Source organism: Pelophylax lessonae (assembly GCF_965119305.1).
Source record: "Pelophylax lessonae genome assembly, chromosome: 3".
In the NCBI taxonomy this organism is placed as follows: Eukaryota; Metazoa; Chordata; class Amphibia; order Anura; family Ranidae; genus Pelophylax; species Pelophylax lessonae.
The window spans coordinates 561577057-561591593 of NC_138770.1; the positions used below are offsets into that span (position 1 = coordinate 561577057).

The 14537-nt window shown below is 41.9% G+C and overlaps 1 protein-coding gene across 1 annotated transcript in view; it reads right to left on the bottom strand.

Moving 5' to 3' along the window:
* Positions 1 to 6772: 6772 nt before the first annotated feature.
* Positions 6773 to 14537, bottom strand: part of CRNKL1 (crooked neck pre-mRNA splicing factor 1) — a 35113-nt gene continuing 27348 nt past the window's right edge. Inside the window, exons 11-14 of the mRNA XM_082250963.1 lie at positions 12469 to 12708; positions 8668 to 8769; positions 7753 to 8001; positions 6773 to 7042 (exon numbers count right to left, since the gene is read on the bottom strand). Of these exons, the coding sequence (XP_082107089.1) occupies positions 6872 to 7042; positions 7753 to 8001; positions 8668 to 8769; positions 12469 to 12708 (762 nt within the window). The 3' untranslated portion in view covers positions 6773 to 6871. The remainder of the gene's footprint in view (positions 7043 to 7752; positions 8002 to 8667; positions 8770 to 12468; positions 12709 to 14537) is intronic.

The window sequence follows — 14537 nt, forward strand, 5'->3', positions numbered from 1 at the left end:
AAATAGTCGTGCGGCGGTCGGCAAGCAATTAAAAGCAGTCTAAATTGCAACTAGGATTTATTTTACATGAAAGCCGACCGCTGGCTGTATAAAACGATATCAAGATGATGCCTAAACATGCAGGCATCATCCTGGTATGACCACTCAAAGTCCACCGATATACCTGTACTTTGCTGGTCCTTGCTGGGCATATATTGTAAGGGTTTTTTTTTTTTTTTTTCATGCAGCCTGTGGGCTGCATGAAAAAAGAGAACCTAATAGATTCCTCCATTCACATCGATCGATGTGGATAAATAAATCTCTGCCAGAAAGTGTGTGGTATGCCCACCATTAGACCTCCCAGCATCCACTCACTTCTAATGATGCGCATACATGCAATGTTCTTTTTTGCTGAACGAAAAAAAAAGAACATAACAGATTCCTCCATTTACATAGATCGATGTAGTAATTTCTGCCAAGAAAATTATTAAAAATATGGCGAAGCATAGGGGAGATCCGCCCTCTGTGTCCATCCCATCCCCAATGCTTCGCCATATATGCTCTCTTTTAAACTGCGGTGGTGTAATCACCTCCTACAGTTCTGTAATTGATTTACGTATATGCTGAGAGCAAACGCTGTTGCTGTCAGGATAAACAAATCAGTGCTGCAGCTAACAATAAAACATTACAATATAATAGTATACAGTGCAGTAGAATGGCAATATTTGCAAAGCAAACTATGGTTAATGAAAAACACAGCAACAATAAAACATTACATTATAATAGTATACAGCACAGAAAAACAGTAGAATGACGGGATCTGCAAAGCAAACTATGGTTAACAATGAAAAACACAGCAACAATAAAACATTACATTATAATAGTATACAGCACAGAAAAACAGTAGAATGACGGGATCTGCAAAGCAAACTATGGTTAACAATGAAAAACTAACAATAAAACATTGCAGTATATTGTAAAGAGCAATAAAATTAACTCAGTGAAACAACAACTATTTTTGGCTTTATTTTTTGGTTTTCTTTTTAATCTTTTTTTATTTTTTTAACTGTAAAAAAACTTTAATTACAGTGCCTTGCAAAAGTATTCATCCCCTTGGCATTTTTCATGTTTTGTTGCCTCACAACCTGGAATTAACATGGATTGTTTGAGGATTTGCATCATTTAATTTACAGAACATGCCCACAACTTTGAAGATTTTTTTGTTTATTGTAAAGCAAACAACAAAGGACAAAATAACAGAAAAAGTCAATGTGCATAACTATTCCTAAAGTCAATACTATGTAGAGCCACCTTTTGTGGCAATCACAGCTCCAAGTCGCTTTGGATAAGTCTTTATGAGCTTGCCACATCTTACCACTGTGATTTTTGCCCATTCCTCCTTGAAAAACTGCTCTAGCTCCTTCAAGTCGGATAGTTTGAGCTTGTGAACAGCAATCTTTAAGTCTGACCACATATTTTCTTTTGGATTGAGGTCTGGGCTTTGACTAGGCCATTCCAACACATTTACATGCTTCCCCTTAAACCATTCAAGTATTGCTTTAGCAGTGTGTTTGGGGTCATTGTTCTGCTGGAAGGTGAACCTCTGTCCTAGCCTCAAATCACGCACAGAGTGGTACAGGTTTTGCTCAAGAATATCCCTGTATTTAGCACCATCCATCTTTCCCTCAACTCTTGAAAAGAAAGGATTTTTGGACTTTATAGGCACTGATAGTTAAAATTGTATATTTTATTGATTACTAGTTAAAAATATAATTGAACAAAATCAGGAAAAACAAGAAAAACACAATAAATAATGAAACATACTGCCTCAATAAACATAAATAGGGAGGTCACACATATGATACATAATCACATTTCAAAACCAGATGGCGGAATGATACATCACACCTATAAATTTCCCTCAACTCTGGCCAGTTTCCTAGACCCAGCTGCTGAAAAACATCCCCACAGCATGATGCTGCCACCACCATGTTTCACTGTGAGGATGGTGTTCTTTGGGTGATGTGATGTGTTGGGTTTTCTTTGATGACCGAAAAGTTCGATTTTAGTCTCATCAGACCAGAGCACCTTCCTCCATACATTTTGGGAGTCTCCCACATGCCTTTTTGCAAACTCAAAACGTGCCATTTTGTTTTTTTGCTGAAAGGAATGGCTTTCTTCTGGCCACTGTGCCATAAAGCCCAACTCTATGGAGCGTACGGCTTATTGTTGTCCTATGTACAGATACTCCAGTCTCTGCTGTGGTACTCTGCAGCTCATCCAGGGTTACCTTTGGTCTCTGTGATTAATGCTCTCCTTGTCCGGTCCATGAGTTTTGGTGGGCAGCTGTCTCTTGGCAGGTTTGCTGTTGTGCCATGTTCTTTCTATTTGGTTATGATAGATTTGATGGTGCTCCTGGGGATCATCAAAGATTTGGATATTTTTTATAACCTAACCCTGACTTGTACTTCTGAACAACATTGTCCCTTACTTGTTTGGAGAGTTCCTTGGTCTTCATGGCAGTGTTTGGTTAGTGGTGCCTCTTGCTTAGGTGTTGCATCCTCTGGGGCCTTTCAAACAAAGTGTGCATATGTAATGACAGATCATATGACACTTAGATTGCACACAGGTGAACTTCATTTCACTAATTATGTGACTTTAAGGTAATTGGTTGCACAGAGCCTTTTATGGGCTTTATAACAAAGGGGGCGAATACAAACCCAGGTGCCAATTTTGTTTTCTATTTCTAAAAAATAGTTTTATGTATATATTTTTCTCATTTCACTTCACCAACTTAGACTATTGTGTTCTGATCCATCACATAATATTCAGATTAACAAAACATTGAACTTAAGGCTGTAATGTAACAAAATAGGTAAAAAGTCACGGGGTGAATACTTTTGAAAGGCACTGTAAACGTTCCAGGCTAGTGTGTCTCAAAATGCGATAGCCATCTAACATTTTTTTTGAGACCCTGTGTGAAAATGTGCCCTAGAGTGTGCCGTGGTGTACCCTATACTAAAACTCCACTAGTGTGTTGTAGCGATGGAAACAGTCCCTGATACAGAGACTAGGTTGGCCAGGACAGGAGGGACAAAAAAAAAATTGTGTCACGCCTTTATATGCATTTTCTACAGACACAACATCTTCTTTGGGGTGCTCTTTGGGTAGAGGTACAAGGGAGGAAATCCAGAAAATGCCTCTAATGCAGCCGGCTCACTACCAATTCCAGAATCAAAAAGGTGACTAAAAAGTGTCATGCTTGTGTAATAAAAAATCCAGAAAATGCCTCTCATGCAGCCGGCTCACTGCATCTGGATTGTGAATTTGTGCCACAGCACCTTTTGGATACAGAAGGGCTGTGGTGAGCTCTTCCTGGAATTTTAGGAAGGATCCTCTTCTCCCTCACGCTTTGTATGGCACATAAGCGTTCAGCAGAGCCAATTGGAATAAGTATACAGACACTTTTATGTACCAGCACCTGGCCTTATGGCAATTAAGTACCACGCCATCATCTGGTCATTGAAGTCCATGTTAAGGTTGGATTCGTGGACACAGATGGGCTTCTCAACAACACCAGTCGCCATTGTAATTTGGACAGTCGTATCTGTGTGAATGGAAGACAGAACGAAAACATTCCATTTGTCTCTTCACTTCACTGCAACCAATTTACTTCAGTTCAAGCAGGCTCTCTCCCCCCGTTTAAGTCAGGAATCTACAAGCCGTTGGAGGAATCCCCAGCGATTAGGTTGCACGCACAGTGGCACATGTGCCAATTCCAGAATCAAAAAGGTGACTAAAAAGTGTCATAATATTTTTTCAAGTATAAATGGTACCCCTTTCCAAATAAGGGTAAGACGAAGTCCCAAACAATCTTACCGCTGCTCCCTATGTAGTCTGGGCAGTCGGGGGGCTTCACATTGCTATCTTATCCCTCGTAATTCCGGAAACTACATGTATAGCCTGTTGCCCTGTCACAGAGCTTATGCATCTTGACCCCATATCTGGCACGCTTGCTGAGGAGAAACTGTTTGAAAACAAGGCATGACCTCCACAGAAACCACAAGAAGAAAAGAAGAAAAAAAAAAATCAGCATCGGCCGCGGCGCTGGCCGTTTTAAATATGTTAAGGTGGCCTGGAGGGCAATTGCCACCGTGCTCCCCGGCCCAGCCTGCCCCTGATTGTGTAGGCCTCTTCACTAGTGTACCTCTTTGTTTGGACATTTTGACCAACAAATTTATAGGTACCTAGTGTGACTCACAAGTAAAAAAGCACATGGTTGTCAAGGTTTATTTTAACCGCTGCCAAAAAATGTAACTGCTTGCGCTAGCAGAGATCTGGCCTGACTCTGCTAACGCTGCGTTTTTTTGTGCTGTGTAGTGACAGTGATCTGCTGATACTGCACTTCTTGGGGGCTGGGGGGAGGGGCTAAACGCAGGTGTGTTCGTGTGCGTCACTTACAATCAAAGGGTTAAAGCTCTATTTGTGGGGAAAAAAAGGACATCAATTTTATATGGGTATAGCGTCGCATGACCGCGCAATTTTCTGTTAAAATAACGCACTGCCGAATCTCAAAATAGAGCCTGGTCAGGAAGGGGGTCAAATCTTCCGGTCTTAAAGTGGTTAAAGCAGGATAGAAGATTGGGAAGAACCCTGCTGTTTTGTGGCAATGTTGGAAAAGGGCACACCCTCGCCACTTTGGAGGGCCTGTGAACCTGTGCTCCGACGCAGCATCAGCCGCAACCTCAAATTTCAAAGTGTCATTACTGACATAAAGCAGTGCATCCACCAGCGCCTTTTTATGTGCGGCTAGAGGAGCAGAGGAATTATCCCCACTACAGTGCCTTGCGAAAGTATTCGGCCCCCTTGAACTTTGCGACCTTTTGCCACATTTCAGGCTTCAAAACATAAAGATATAAAACTGTAATTTTTTTGTGAAGAACCAACAAGTGGGACAAAATCATGAAGTGGAACGAAATTTATTGGATATTTCAAACTTTGTTAACAAATAAAAAACTGAAAAATTGGGCGTGCAAAATTATTCAGCCCCTTTACTTTCAGTGCAGCAAACTCTCCAGAAGTTCCATGAGGATCTCTGAATGATCCAATGTTGACCTTAAATGACTAATGATGATAAATAGAATCCACCTGTGTGTAATCAAGTCTCCGTATAAATGCACCTGCACTGTGATAGTCTCAGAGGTCCGTTTGAAGCGCAGAAAGCATCATGAACAAGGAACACACCAGGCAGGTCCGAGATACTGTTGTGGAGAAGTTTAAAGCCGGATTTGGATACAAAAAGATTTCCCAAGCTTTAAACATCCCAAGGAGCACTGTGCAAGCGATAATATTGAAATGAAAGGCGTATCAGACCACTGCAAATCTACGAAGACCTGGCCGTCCCTCTAAAATTTCAGCTCATACAAGGAGAAGACTGATCAGAGATGCAGCCAAGAGGCCCATGATCACTCTGGATGAACTGCAGAGATCTACAGCTGAGGTGGGAGACTCTGTCCATAGGACAACAATCAGTCGTATACTGCACAAATCTGGCCTTTATGGAAGAGTGGCAAGAAGAAAGCCATTTCTTAAAGATATCCATAAAAAGTGTCGTTTAAAGTTTGCCACAAGCCACCTGGGAGACACACCAAACATGTGGAAGAAGGTGCTCTGGTCAGATGAAACCAAAATCGAACTTTTTGGCAACAATGCAAAATGTTATGTTTGGCGTAAAAGCAACACAGCTCATCACCCTGAACACACCATCCCCACTGTCAAACATGGTGGTGGCAGCATCATGGTTTGGGCCTGCTTTTCTTCAGCAGGGACAGGGAAGATGGTTAAAATTGATGGGAAGATGGATGAAGCCAAATACAGGACCATTCTGGAAGAAAACCTGATGGAGTCTGCAAAAGACCTGAGACTGGAACGGAGATTTGTCTTCCAACAAGACAATGATCCAAAACATAAAGCAAAATCTACAATGGAATGGTTCACAAATAAACATATCCAGGTGTTAGAATGGCCAAGTCAAAGTCCAGACCTGAATCCAATCGAGAATCTGTGGAAAGAACTGAAAACTGCTGTTCACAAATGCTCTCCATCCAACCTCACTGAGCTCAAGCTGTTTTGCAAGGAGGAATGGGCAAAAATTTCGGTCTCTCGATGTGCAAAACTGATAGAGACATACCCCAAGTGACCATCCCAGGGCCACCCCAAAACCCTCAAGGGGTGGTGGGGGAACAGCTACTTACCACACCAGGAACAGGGTGGGCACCGCTCCGGACAAGACACCGTTCCATCGTAACGTGGGTGCTGTCGGCCAGGAGAAACCGCTGCTACTCAGGCCGAAGCCAGTTCGTATGCGTCCTCGCGAAACGTTTAACTCATAGGCCAGTCCCCGTCCAGTCGAACTATGTCGCGGCCAACCTAGCGCGGAGCTGCGGTCTGCACGCACTCGCTGCCTGGACTGGAGGAACCCTAAGGATTCCATTAATTCTATTTAAAATGAAAAAATTGCCAGGACCAGAGAACCAAGCAAGGAACTGGGTCCTTAACCCTGACTAGGCAGAAAAAAAACTGAGCGCCTATAGCTGAGAGTGGGTGTATACCCCCTGGGACTGCCCATAGGCGTAGTCACGCTTTTTCCTGCCTAGTGTCCTACTCCTGTAGGGGGCAGTATAACCCAATGGTTAAGAAGAATCAGGAGCCGTGTCCGTCAATGAACAAAAGAGAAATAATTGATTTGGTAATAAATGGGAAATAAAGCATTGCGTATTTCCAAAATGTTTAATAACAAATATGTCCAATCTGACAAGTATGTACAAGAATAAAGGACAGTTATAGAAGAGAGAGGAAAAAAAAAAAAAAAAAAGGTTGGCAAAATTTTGTGTCAGGAAGTGCTCTCATCAATGTCTTTGTCAGGATCTTGTTCCTCTTCCTCATCATCATCTTTCTGCTGCTTCTTCCAGAGTTTGGCCATGGCGAGAAGTTTAAGATTGGGCTGATTGGCAGCATCCTCAGGAAAGATGTAGTCATAGTACTCCTCCCAACCAGCATCTGACTAGAAAGGGAAAATGAAGAAGAGTTTACTATTAGGACCAGTTACTTTTTTAACCATATATATACCCTAGTGGTGAATCTTTTTTTTTTTTCTTTTTTGTTTAACCCATGCAAGACCAAGCAACAGGGTCACTTCAAATCTGGGTAATGCAGCAGCTTGTTGCTAGGAGCAAAGAAAACAAAGTGTCTTGTGAAACTATTCAACATCGCCCCTAACACACACAACTATTTTTCCCTATTTTCTTAAATGTATCTAGTTTACCCAACTTACCTATTTTAGTGCCAGTTTTGTGGTGCGTCCATCCCAATATCATATTTTATCTCACATCAATATTAACAAAATACGGTAACTGGTTGGCGATAACCCCAACTAGACTGAAGGGCAAATGCCACTTTTGTAAGGTTTTTAGAATGCCAAAGGCACAGTCTATTTTTGGGAGTCTCACAGGGGTGGGCACCTGTGACATAAGATGTATGGATCAGATGTATCCTGGCCAATTGTGGGACACGTTTCTTAAGACCTGCAAAGCTTTAAACTTGGTAGCATAGAAAATCACCACCTGTCAGAGAAGGTAAAGTACCTAATGCAGAATGTACTGCAGCAACAGGGCAGCACCACTGTAATTGCACTGGGTTTAAATAATAATAGGTCTATTCAATCTATAGCCCTTCCCTTGCTAGAATAGGAAAAGTTTTTTTTTTTTTCCTTACCCCATCCTCCGCTTGGAGTTTTCTCCTCTTCTTGACTCGCTCTGGCATCAGCTTGGCCACCCTCTCCTGTGCACTCTCAGAGCCAAATTCCTGCTCATAGCTCCTCCAGGACTCAAGTAGCATCAGTCTCTCTTCCTTCTCTTCACAGTTCCTCAGAGTCTTGTTTGCCTCCTCATAGATTTGCCTGCATTTAGCCAGCGTGTCCTCAGCTCCAGTTGTCAATTCAAACTGTGCAAAGCTGATCCAAACCTGGGAAAGTGAGGAGAGATAATTAGATGATTTGATAACCGGACATCTTAATATTATATCTGGGCATCTTCTGGAAAGATGGAGCTATGTATAGTAAATCCTACCCAACAGACTGCTGAATGTTGCAAAGGGTCTCATGCACTGTGTGCAGACCCTGGGGGGGAGAGAGCTTTGGACACTTCAAAATTCATTATAGTCATCTCATGGGGTGATTATTTCAGGTTCACAAGGTAAAAGAATACATTTATGTTGGAAGCTTATATTTCTAACCAGTTTAGCTCCAACATCGGTATACGGCTCATGAACCAGAGCAGTTTTTACATTTCCACTATGGGCCTATCAATTTGGCAATAACCTTGTAGTTATTTATGATGCCACGAAAATCTACGTAGTGCTTTTTCCAGAAGAAACATCCAAAAAAAAATTGTTTTTCTCTATGCAAGGACAAAAATACATAATGAAAAAAAGTGCAATCCATATATAAATGATATAACAATATAAAATCAGCAGACAAATATATGCTAAGGGGAGGAAGGAGACAAAGGTTAATAAGGGGTTAATCAACAATTTAAAAAAATAAAGTTTTCTTTTTAATTTACCTAATCTTTTTTGGATTTTACAGTAAATCAAAACTTTGCCAATGAATATTTTATACATATATTGTACCTTAACATGCTGTGTTCTCTGCAGAAGTCTTCTATATAAATTTCTTGTTTTATCAAACTCTTCCTGTTCTATTTCAAAGTCAATGTATGATTTCCAAAGAACCTGCAAAAAGAGATAGGCAATGGTGCAAACAAGCCATGAATACAACATTGCGTAACCAAATTCTGAGAACATCCCTCTAAATGTTTAAATTCAGGGTTTTCCGGTGAAGGGTATTATTAATGCTACAGCTTATAAAAGAGTTTAGACAACTGTGTGCTCCCAACTCGTGTGAGGACACTTTGGGGAAGGCCCTTTTCTGTTCCAACATGCCCTTGTACACAAAGCTAGCTTCATAAAGACATAATTTATTAAGGTTGGTGTGGAAAACTTGCCCCAACCGAGCCCTGACTTCCTACAGAATGAAATGGAATGTCGTGTGAAAGCCAAGTCTTCTCACCCATCAGTACATGACTTTACAAATTGTTTTTTGATGAACAGATACAATTTCCCTCATGTACACTGCAACGTCCATCTCGTAGGAAGCCTTCCTTGAAGTGGGGAGGCTGGTAAAGCTTCAAGGAGAAGTGAAGGTTGTTTTGGAATCCAACAAATTCCTACAGGTGTGATAGTCAGGTGGCTATATAGCCACTTGCGGACCAGCGACATACCGCATACGCCGCTGGACTTTCAGAGGTTTTAGCTGGATAATGCCTGCTACTTTTTTTTTTTTTAGAGCCGGCGGTTCACTCTCTTGTAAAAGCAATCCTATAGGCTAACTAGCCACTGGATTGCTTTAAAAAGCAGTCGGCGGGAACGTCCCCACCCTCCCCCAGTTTGCTCAGGCTCTCCACTATGGTAACCCAGAAGCATTGACCTGACATCACTTCTGGTGCTCACAGGGCTGGAGGAGATGTATAGGCGGTCCGTCCCCAAGCTGACCCCTATACCCACAGGGGTCCCAGGACTTCCCCAGCCCCGTGAGCACCTCCAGCGGCCATGGTTTTCCATCATAGGTGGGATGGGGACACTATGCAGATTTGGATTTGACGAGATATGTACGTTTTGTTGTGAGTTATAACATTTTTATTAAACTGCCCATTGCTACACTAGATGGTGCTTACTGGGTTCACAAACCACATGCAATCATTTTAAAGCGGAGTTCCAGCCATTTACTCACCTGTCCAACGGTCCAGCGATGCGGCCGCCGGAAGCCTCGATCCTCTCCCTCGGCGCCGGCATCACTGCTGTGGGCACCCGGCTGTTACAGTTTGCGGCTTCACAGCCGGGTACCCACTGCGCATGCGCGAGTCGCGCTGCGCGCCGTGATTGGCCGGCAATCTTCTGGGACCTCTGACGTGTCCCAGAAGATTGCAGGGAGGGAGGGGGAGAGGAGAACTTCCGCTCAGGGCGCCGCGGCGCTCCGAGCGGAAGTGGGAGCGGGTACCTGTCAAAACTAGGTACCCGCTCCCCCCCCCAAAAAATGACATGCCAAATGTGGCATGTCGGGGGGTCAGGACTCCCTAAAGCGGAAGTTCCACTTTTGGGTGGAACTCCGCTTTAAGTGCGATTTGAGCACATTCATTTTGTAAGGACACAAATTGCACTGCAAAGTTATTGGTACTCGATAATGGCAAGTACTTGACCGAAAGTATTGATACTTGTACTCGCCGATAAAAAAACGGTATCGGTGCAATTCTATGAAAAAAAAGCATAGCAGTGCTGACATATTTATACAACTTATATATAATTCTTATATGCTGAAGCTCACTGCAATTTGTTACAGGTGACAAAAATGACAAAATAAAAACCTGGTTTAAGACTCCACTCTAGATTCCAGTTTTAAAAACCAGGTTTTTATTAAAGTTTCTTGTCATGTATTAAGGTAACGGTGACCCCTCTAGGTTATAGATGCTAATGGACTTTGAGGTTCTCTGTTGGTAGTATTAGGATGTGAACTGATGCTACAGGACAGAAGGCAAATTGAGTTGAGGCTGCGATAGGTAACTGGGTGCAGGATGCTCTGTGCCAGGGCACTAGAGAGAGAGCATCTACAAGTCTATGAAATGATGAAGCACAGAGCACATCTTGCAAATTACTTTTAATTAACACTTACAAAAGCCATTCAAAATATGTAATTGAAAACACAAGTTTCCATTTAAAAAAGGTAAAAATGTATCTTACTGGCATTTTCGTATTGATTGCATCACAGATCTGGTGGTCAGACCAATGCAATGTCTTTTTTCTATAAACACTAAAGATGGACTTTAAGCAAGAGAGATAAGTTCAATCAACTGCTGATCAAACTATGCTGGTAAAAAATGTGTGATCCATGGGTCCCAGGCATTCTTACAGAGAACACTGGCATAGAATCAGTTAATTTTGCTGTCAGTTTTTCATTGGAAAAATATGTTGTGAAGTTTGGAATTGACTTAAAGGGATTGTAAAGTCTATTTTTTTTTTTATAACAAATGTTATAATAACAAACATGTTATACCTACCTCCTCTGTGCAGTGTTTTTGCACAGAGCAGCCCAGATCCTCCTCTTCCCGGGTCCCTCTTCAGCTCTCCTGGCTCCTCCCTACTGACGAGTGCCCCAAAAGCAAGCAGCTTGCTATGGGGGCACCTAAGCCGAGTCACAGTTCCGTGTTCATTCAGACACAAAGCTGCAACGCGGCCCAGCCCCCTCTCTCCTGATTGATTTTGATTGACAGCAGCAGGAGCCGATTGTGCCATGCTGCTGTCTCAGTCATTGAGGAGGGGAGTCCCAGGCAGCTTAGACGCTGCTGCAACATTGCTGGATAAAGACAGGCTCAGGTAAGTATCAGGGGGGGCTGAAGCACATAAAAGGTTTTTTTATCTTAATGCATAGAATGCACTAAGATAAAGAAAACCTTCTGTCTATACAATCCCTTTAAGCCTTAAGGTCCATCTACCACTTGCCCATAGAAGAATGGTGTAGTGAGAAAAAGGCCACTAAGGGACTGTTGTCTTACCCACGTAACCTCCGGGAGATATACCCCCCTTCATGACCAGGCCATTTCTTGCGATACGGCACTGCATTACTTTAACTGACAATCGTGCGGTCATGCAACGCTGTACCCAAATAAAATTTATATCATTTTTTCCCACCAATAGAGCTTTTATTTGGTGGTATTTGATCACCTCTGCTTGATTGTTTAGCGCTATATTAAAAAAAAAAAAAAAAAAAACAATTTTTAAAAAACAATTTTTTACTTTCTGCTATAAAACATATCCAAAACTTTTTTTAAAAATCTATTTTTTTCATAAAATTTAGGCCAATATGTATGTTGCTACATACTTTTGGTAAACAAAATCCCAATAAAAATAAATTGATTGGTTTGAGCAAAAGTTATAGAGTCTACAAACTATGGTAAATATACTGGAATTTTTTTTCTTTTCATTTTTTATAAGTAAAGGTGGCGATCAGCGACTTATAGGGGGACTGCAATATTGCGGCGGACAATCAGACACTAACAAACTTATTTTTGACACTTTGTGGGAATCAGTGACACTAATACAGTGATACAAATATGCACAGTCACTGGCTGGGAAGGGGTTAAACATCTAGGATAATCAAAGGGTTAAATGGCTAATCACAGCAGAAGCGGCACGCCCCCTCCCCCCCAGGCGAAAGTGCAGATTCACGTGTATATATACAGTAAATCTGCTATGGGGCGGTCGGAACTGGTTAAAGTACTAGAAACTTTTTTTTTTTTTTTTCATTTTTATACAAATGCAGCAGTTTCTGAAATACAAAAGCATGCATTCCCAGAAAAAGAAAGGAAAACACTCACTTACTTCAGGCATATCAAGACGCGGCTGTCCAATGGCAAGCTCGTACACAGCACGGGCTCTGTCAACATCACCCAGAATAGTTTCCAGTTCTGCAAATTTAATCCATGTCGTGCAGTTTTCAGGTGCAAATTCCAAAAACTTTTCATACAGCTTTCTACATCTATCAAATTCTCGAAGCTGTAACTCCAGTTCTATATAGCCTTTAAACAACTTCTGTTTAGGTGATTTGCCAATGGATGTGCCCTACATGGGAGGAAGAGATCAGAGGTGTTAAATATAATTCAGAAGTGCTGTCTAAAAGTTAACCCCTTTGCGCTGACCCTTTAAGGGGTTTGGAATTCCAGGGGGCGGGGCATGTGACCGATGTGATTGGCTGTCCACATGATCGTAAAACTCCCAAACGTAAGAAGCAATTGGGTGTTTTTGTGAGTCGCTGGTCACTGTGCCAGGAGCATGCAGAGCGCACTGTCTCATCACAGCTCTATAGGCGATAATGCATGCAAATATGCGGCCCCTCAGCGCCAAGGCCGGCCACTGAAAGGGCGCATATTTGCGTGCCAGATCCCTTTTTTTCCCCAGAGCGTCAAAAAAATGTATGGATATGTAAAAGGCTTTTTTTTTTTAATGTAGGATAGATTGGAAAAGGCGTAGACTCCCTGTCAAGTTTTTCTTTACCATGTTTTTATTGAAGATTTTCAAATAAAAAAAAAACATCCAGATAGGACACCATCTATTTTCGGTCAATATAGGGATAAGTACATTGGTGCATGACTTTATAGTTAATGCGAACAATACAGGAAAAGTAAATCAGAATGATAAAGAACAATAAGTATGAGGAGCTCTGTAACATACTAGTGATGTCGGTCGTGCCCCCGGAACATCCGGACATCCCCATTGGGCGCTGTGTCCGGATGGTGACAAGACCATCCATCTCTCAGAGATTATGGAGTTGCTTCCATTTGAATGTTGTTAGTTTTGGAAAAGTCAAGAACAATAGACATTTGCATAACCAAGAAAACTATGTGAAATATTAACAAGTGCAGAAAGAGTTTCTATCGATACGTAGCATTAACCACTTCCATACTGGGACAATTCTGGCACACTGCTCCTACATGTAAAAAAAAAATCATATTTTTTTTGCTAGAACATTACTCAGAATCCCCAAACATTATATAGGTTTTTTTTTTAGCAGAGACCCTAGGGAATAAAATGGCGGTCATTGCAACTTTTTATGTCACATGGTGTTTGTGCAGCAATTTTCAAACCCGTTTTTTTTTTGGGGGGAAAAAAAAAAAAATTTATGAATACAAAAAAAACACTAAGGTTAGCCCAATTGTTTCGTATAATGTGAAAGATGATGTTACACCGAGTAAATAGATACCTAACATGTCACGCTTTAAAATTGCGCACACTCGTGGAATGGCGCCAAACTTCTGTACTTAAAATTCTCCATAGGCAACACTTTTAAAATATTTACAGGTTACCTGTTTACAGTTACAGAGGAGGTCTTGGGCTAGAATTGTTGCTCTCGCTCGAACGTTCGCAGGGATACCTCACATGTGTAAATTGAACACCGTTTACATATGTGGACGTGACGTACGTATGCGTTCACTTATGCGTGCGAGTACAGGGGGGACAGGGGCACTTTAAATTTTTTTTTTTTGTTTATTTTTTTTTACTTTCCCTTTAATTTTTTTTTTGATCACTTTTATTCCTTTTACAAGGAATATAAACATCCCTTGTAATATGAATAGTGCATGATAGGTCCACTTTATGGAAAGACCTCCTGTAGGAGATCTCTCCTACAGGCTGGAAAGTCTAAGATCAAGAGAAAAAAAAAACCACCTCCGCTATCCAGCCAAGATCACGGCAGTATTTACAACTGCCAGGCCGGGCGTGACGTCCTAACGTTGTGCCCGGGCCTCCGAGAGTCCGAGAGTCCGAGACTGCCGGGGACCATCTGGTCCTCGGTATTTTCTATGGTGTACTTCCGCCGGTGGTGGATTTCTTCTCCAGTTCGCCGATCACACGGGCAAGCCAGTAGAAACACTGGAGGGCAGCAGGAAGTGGGG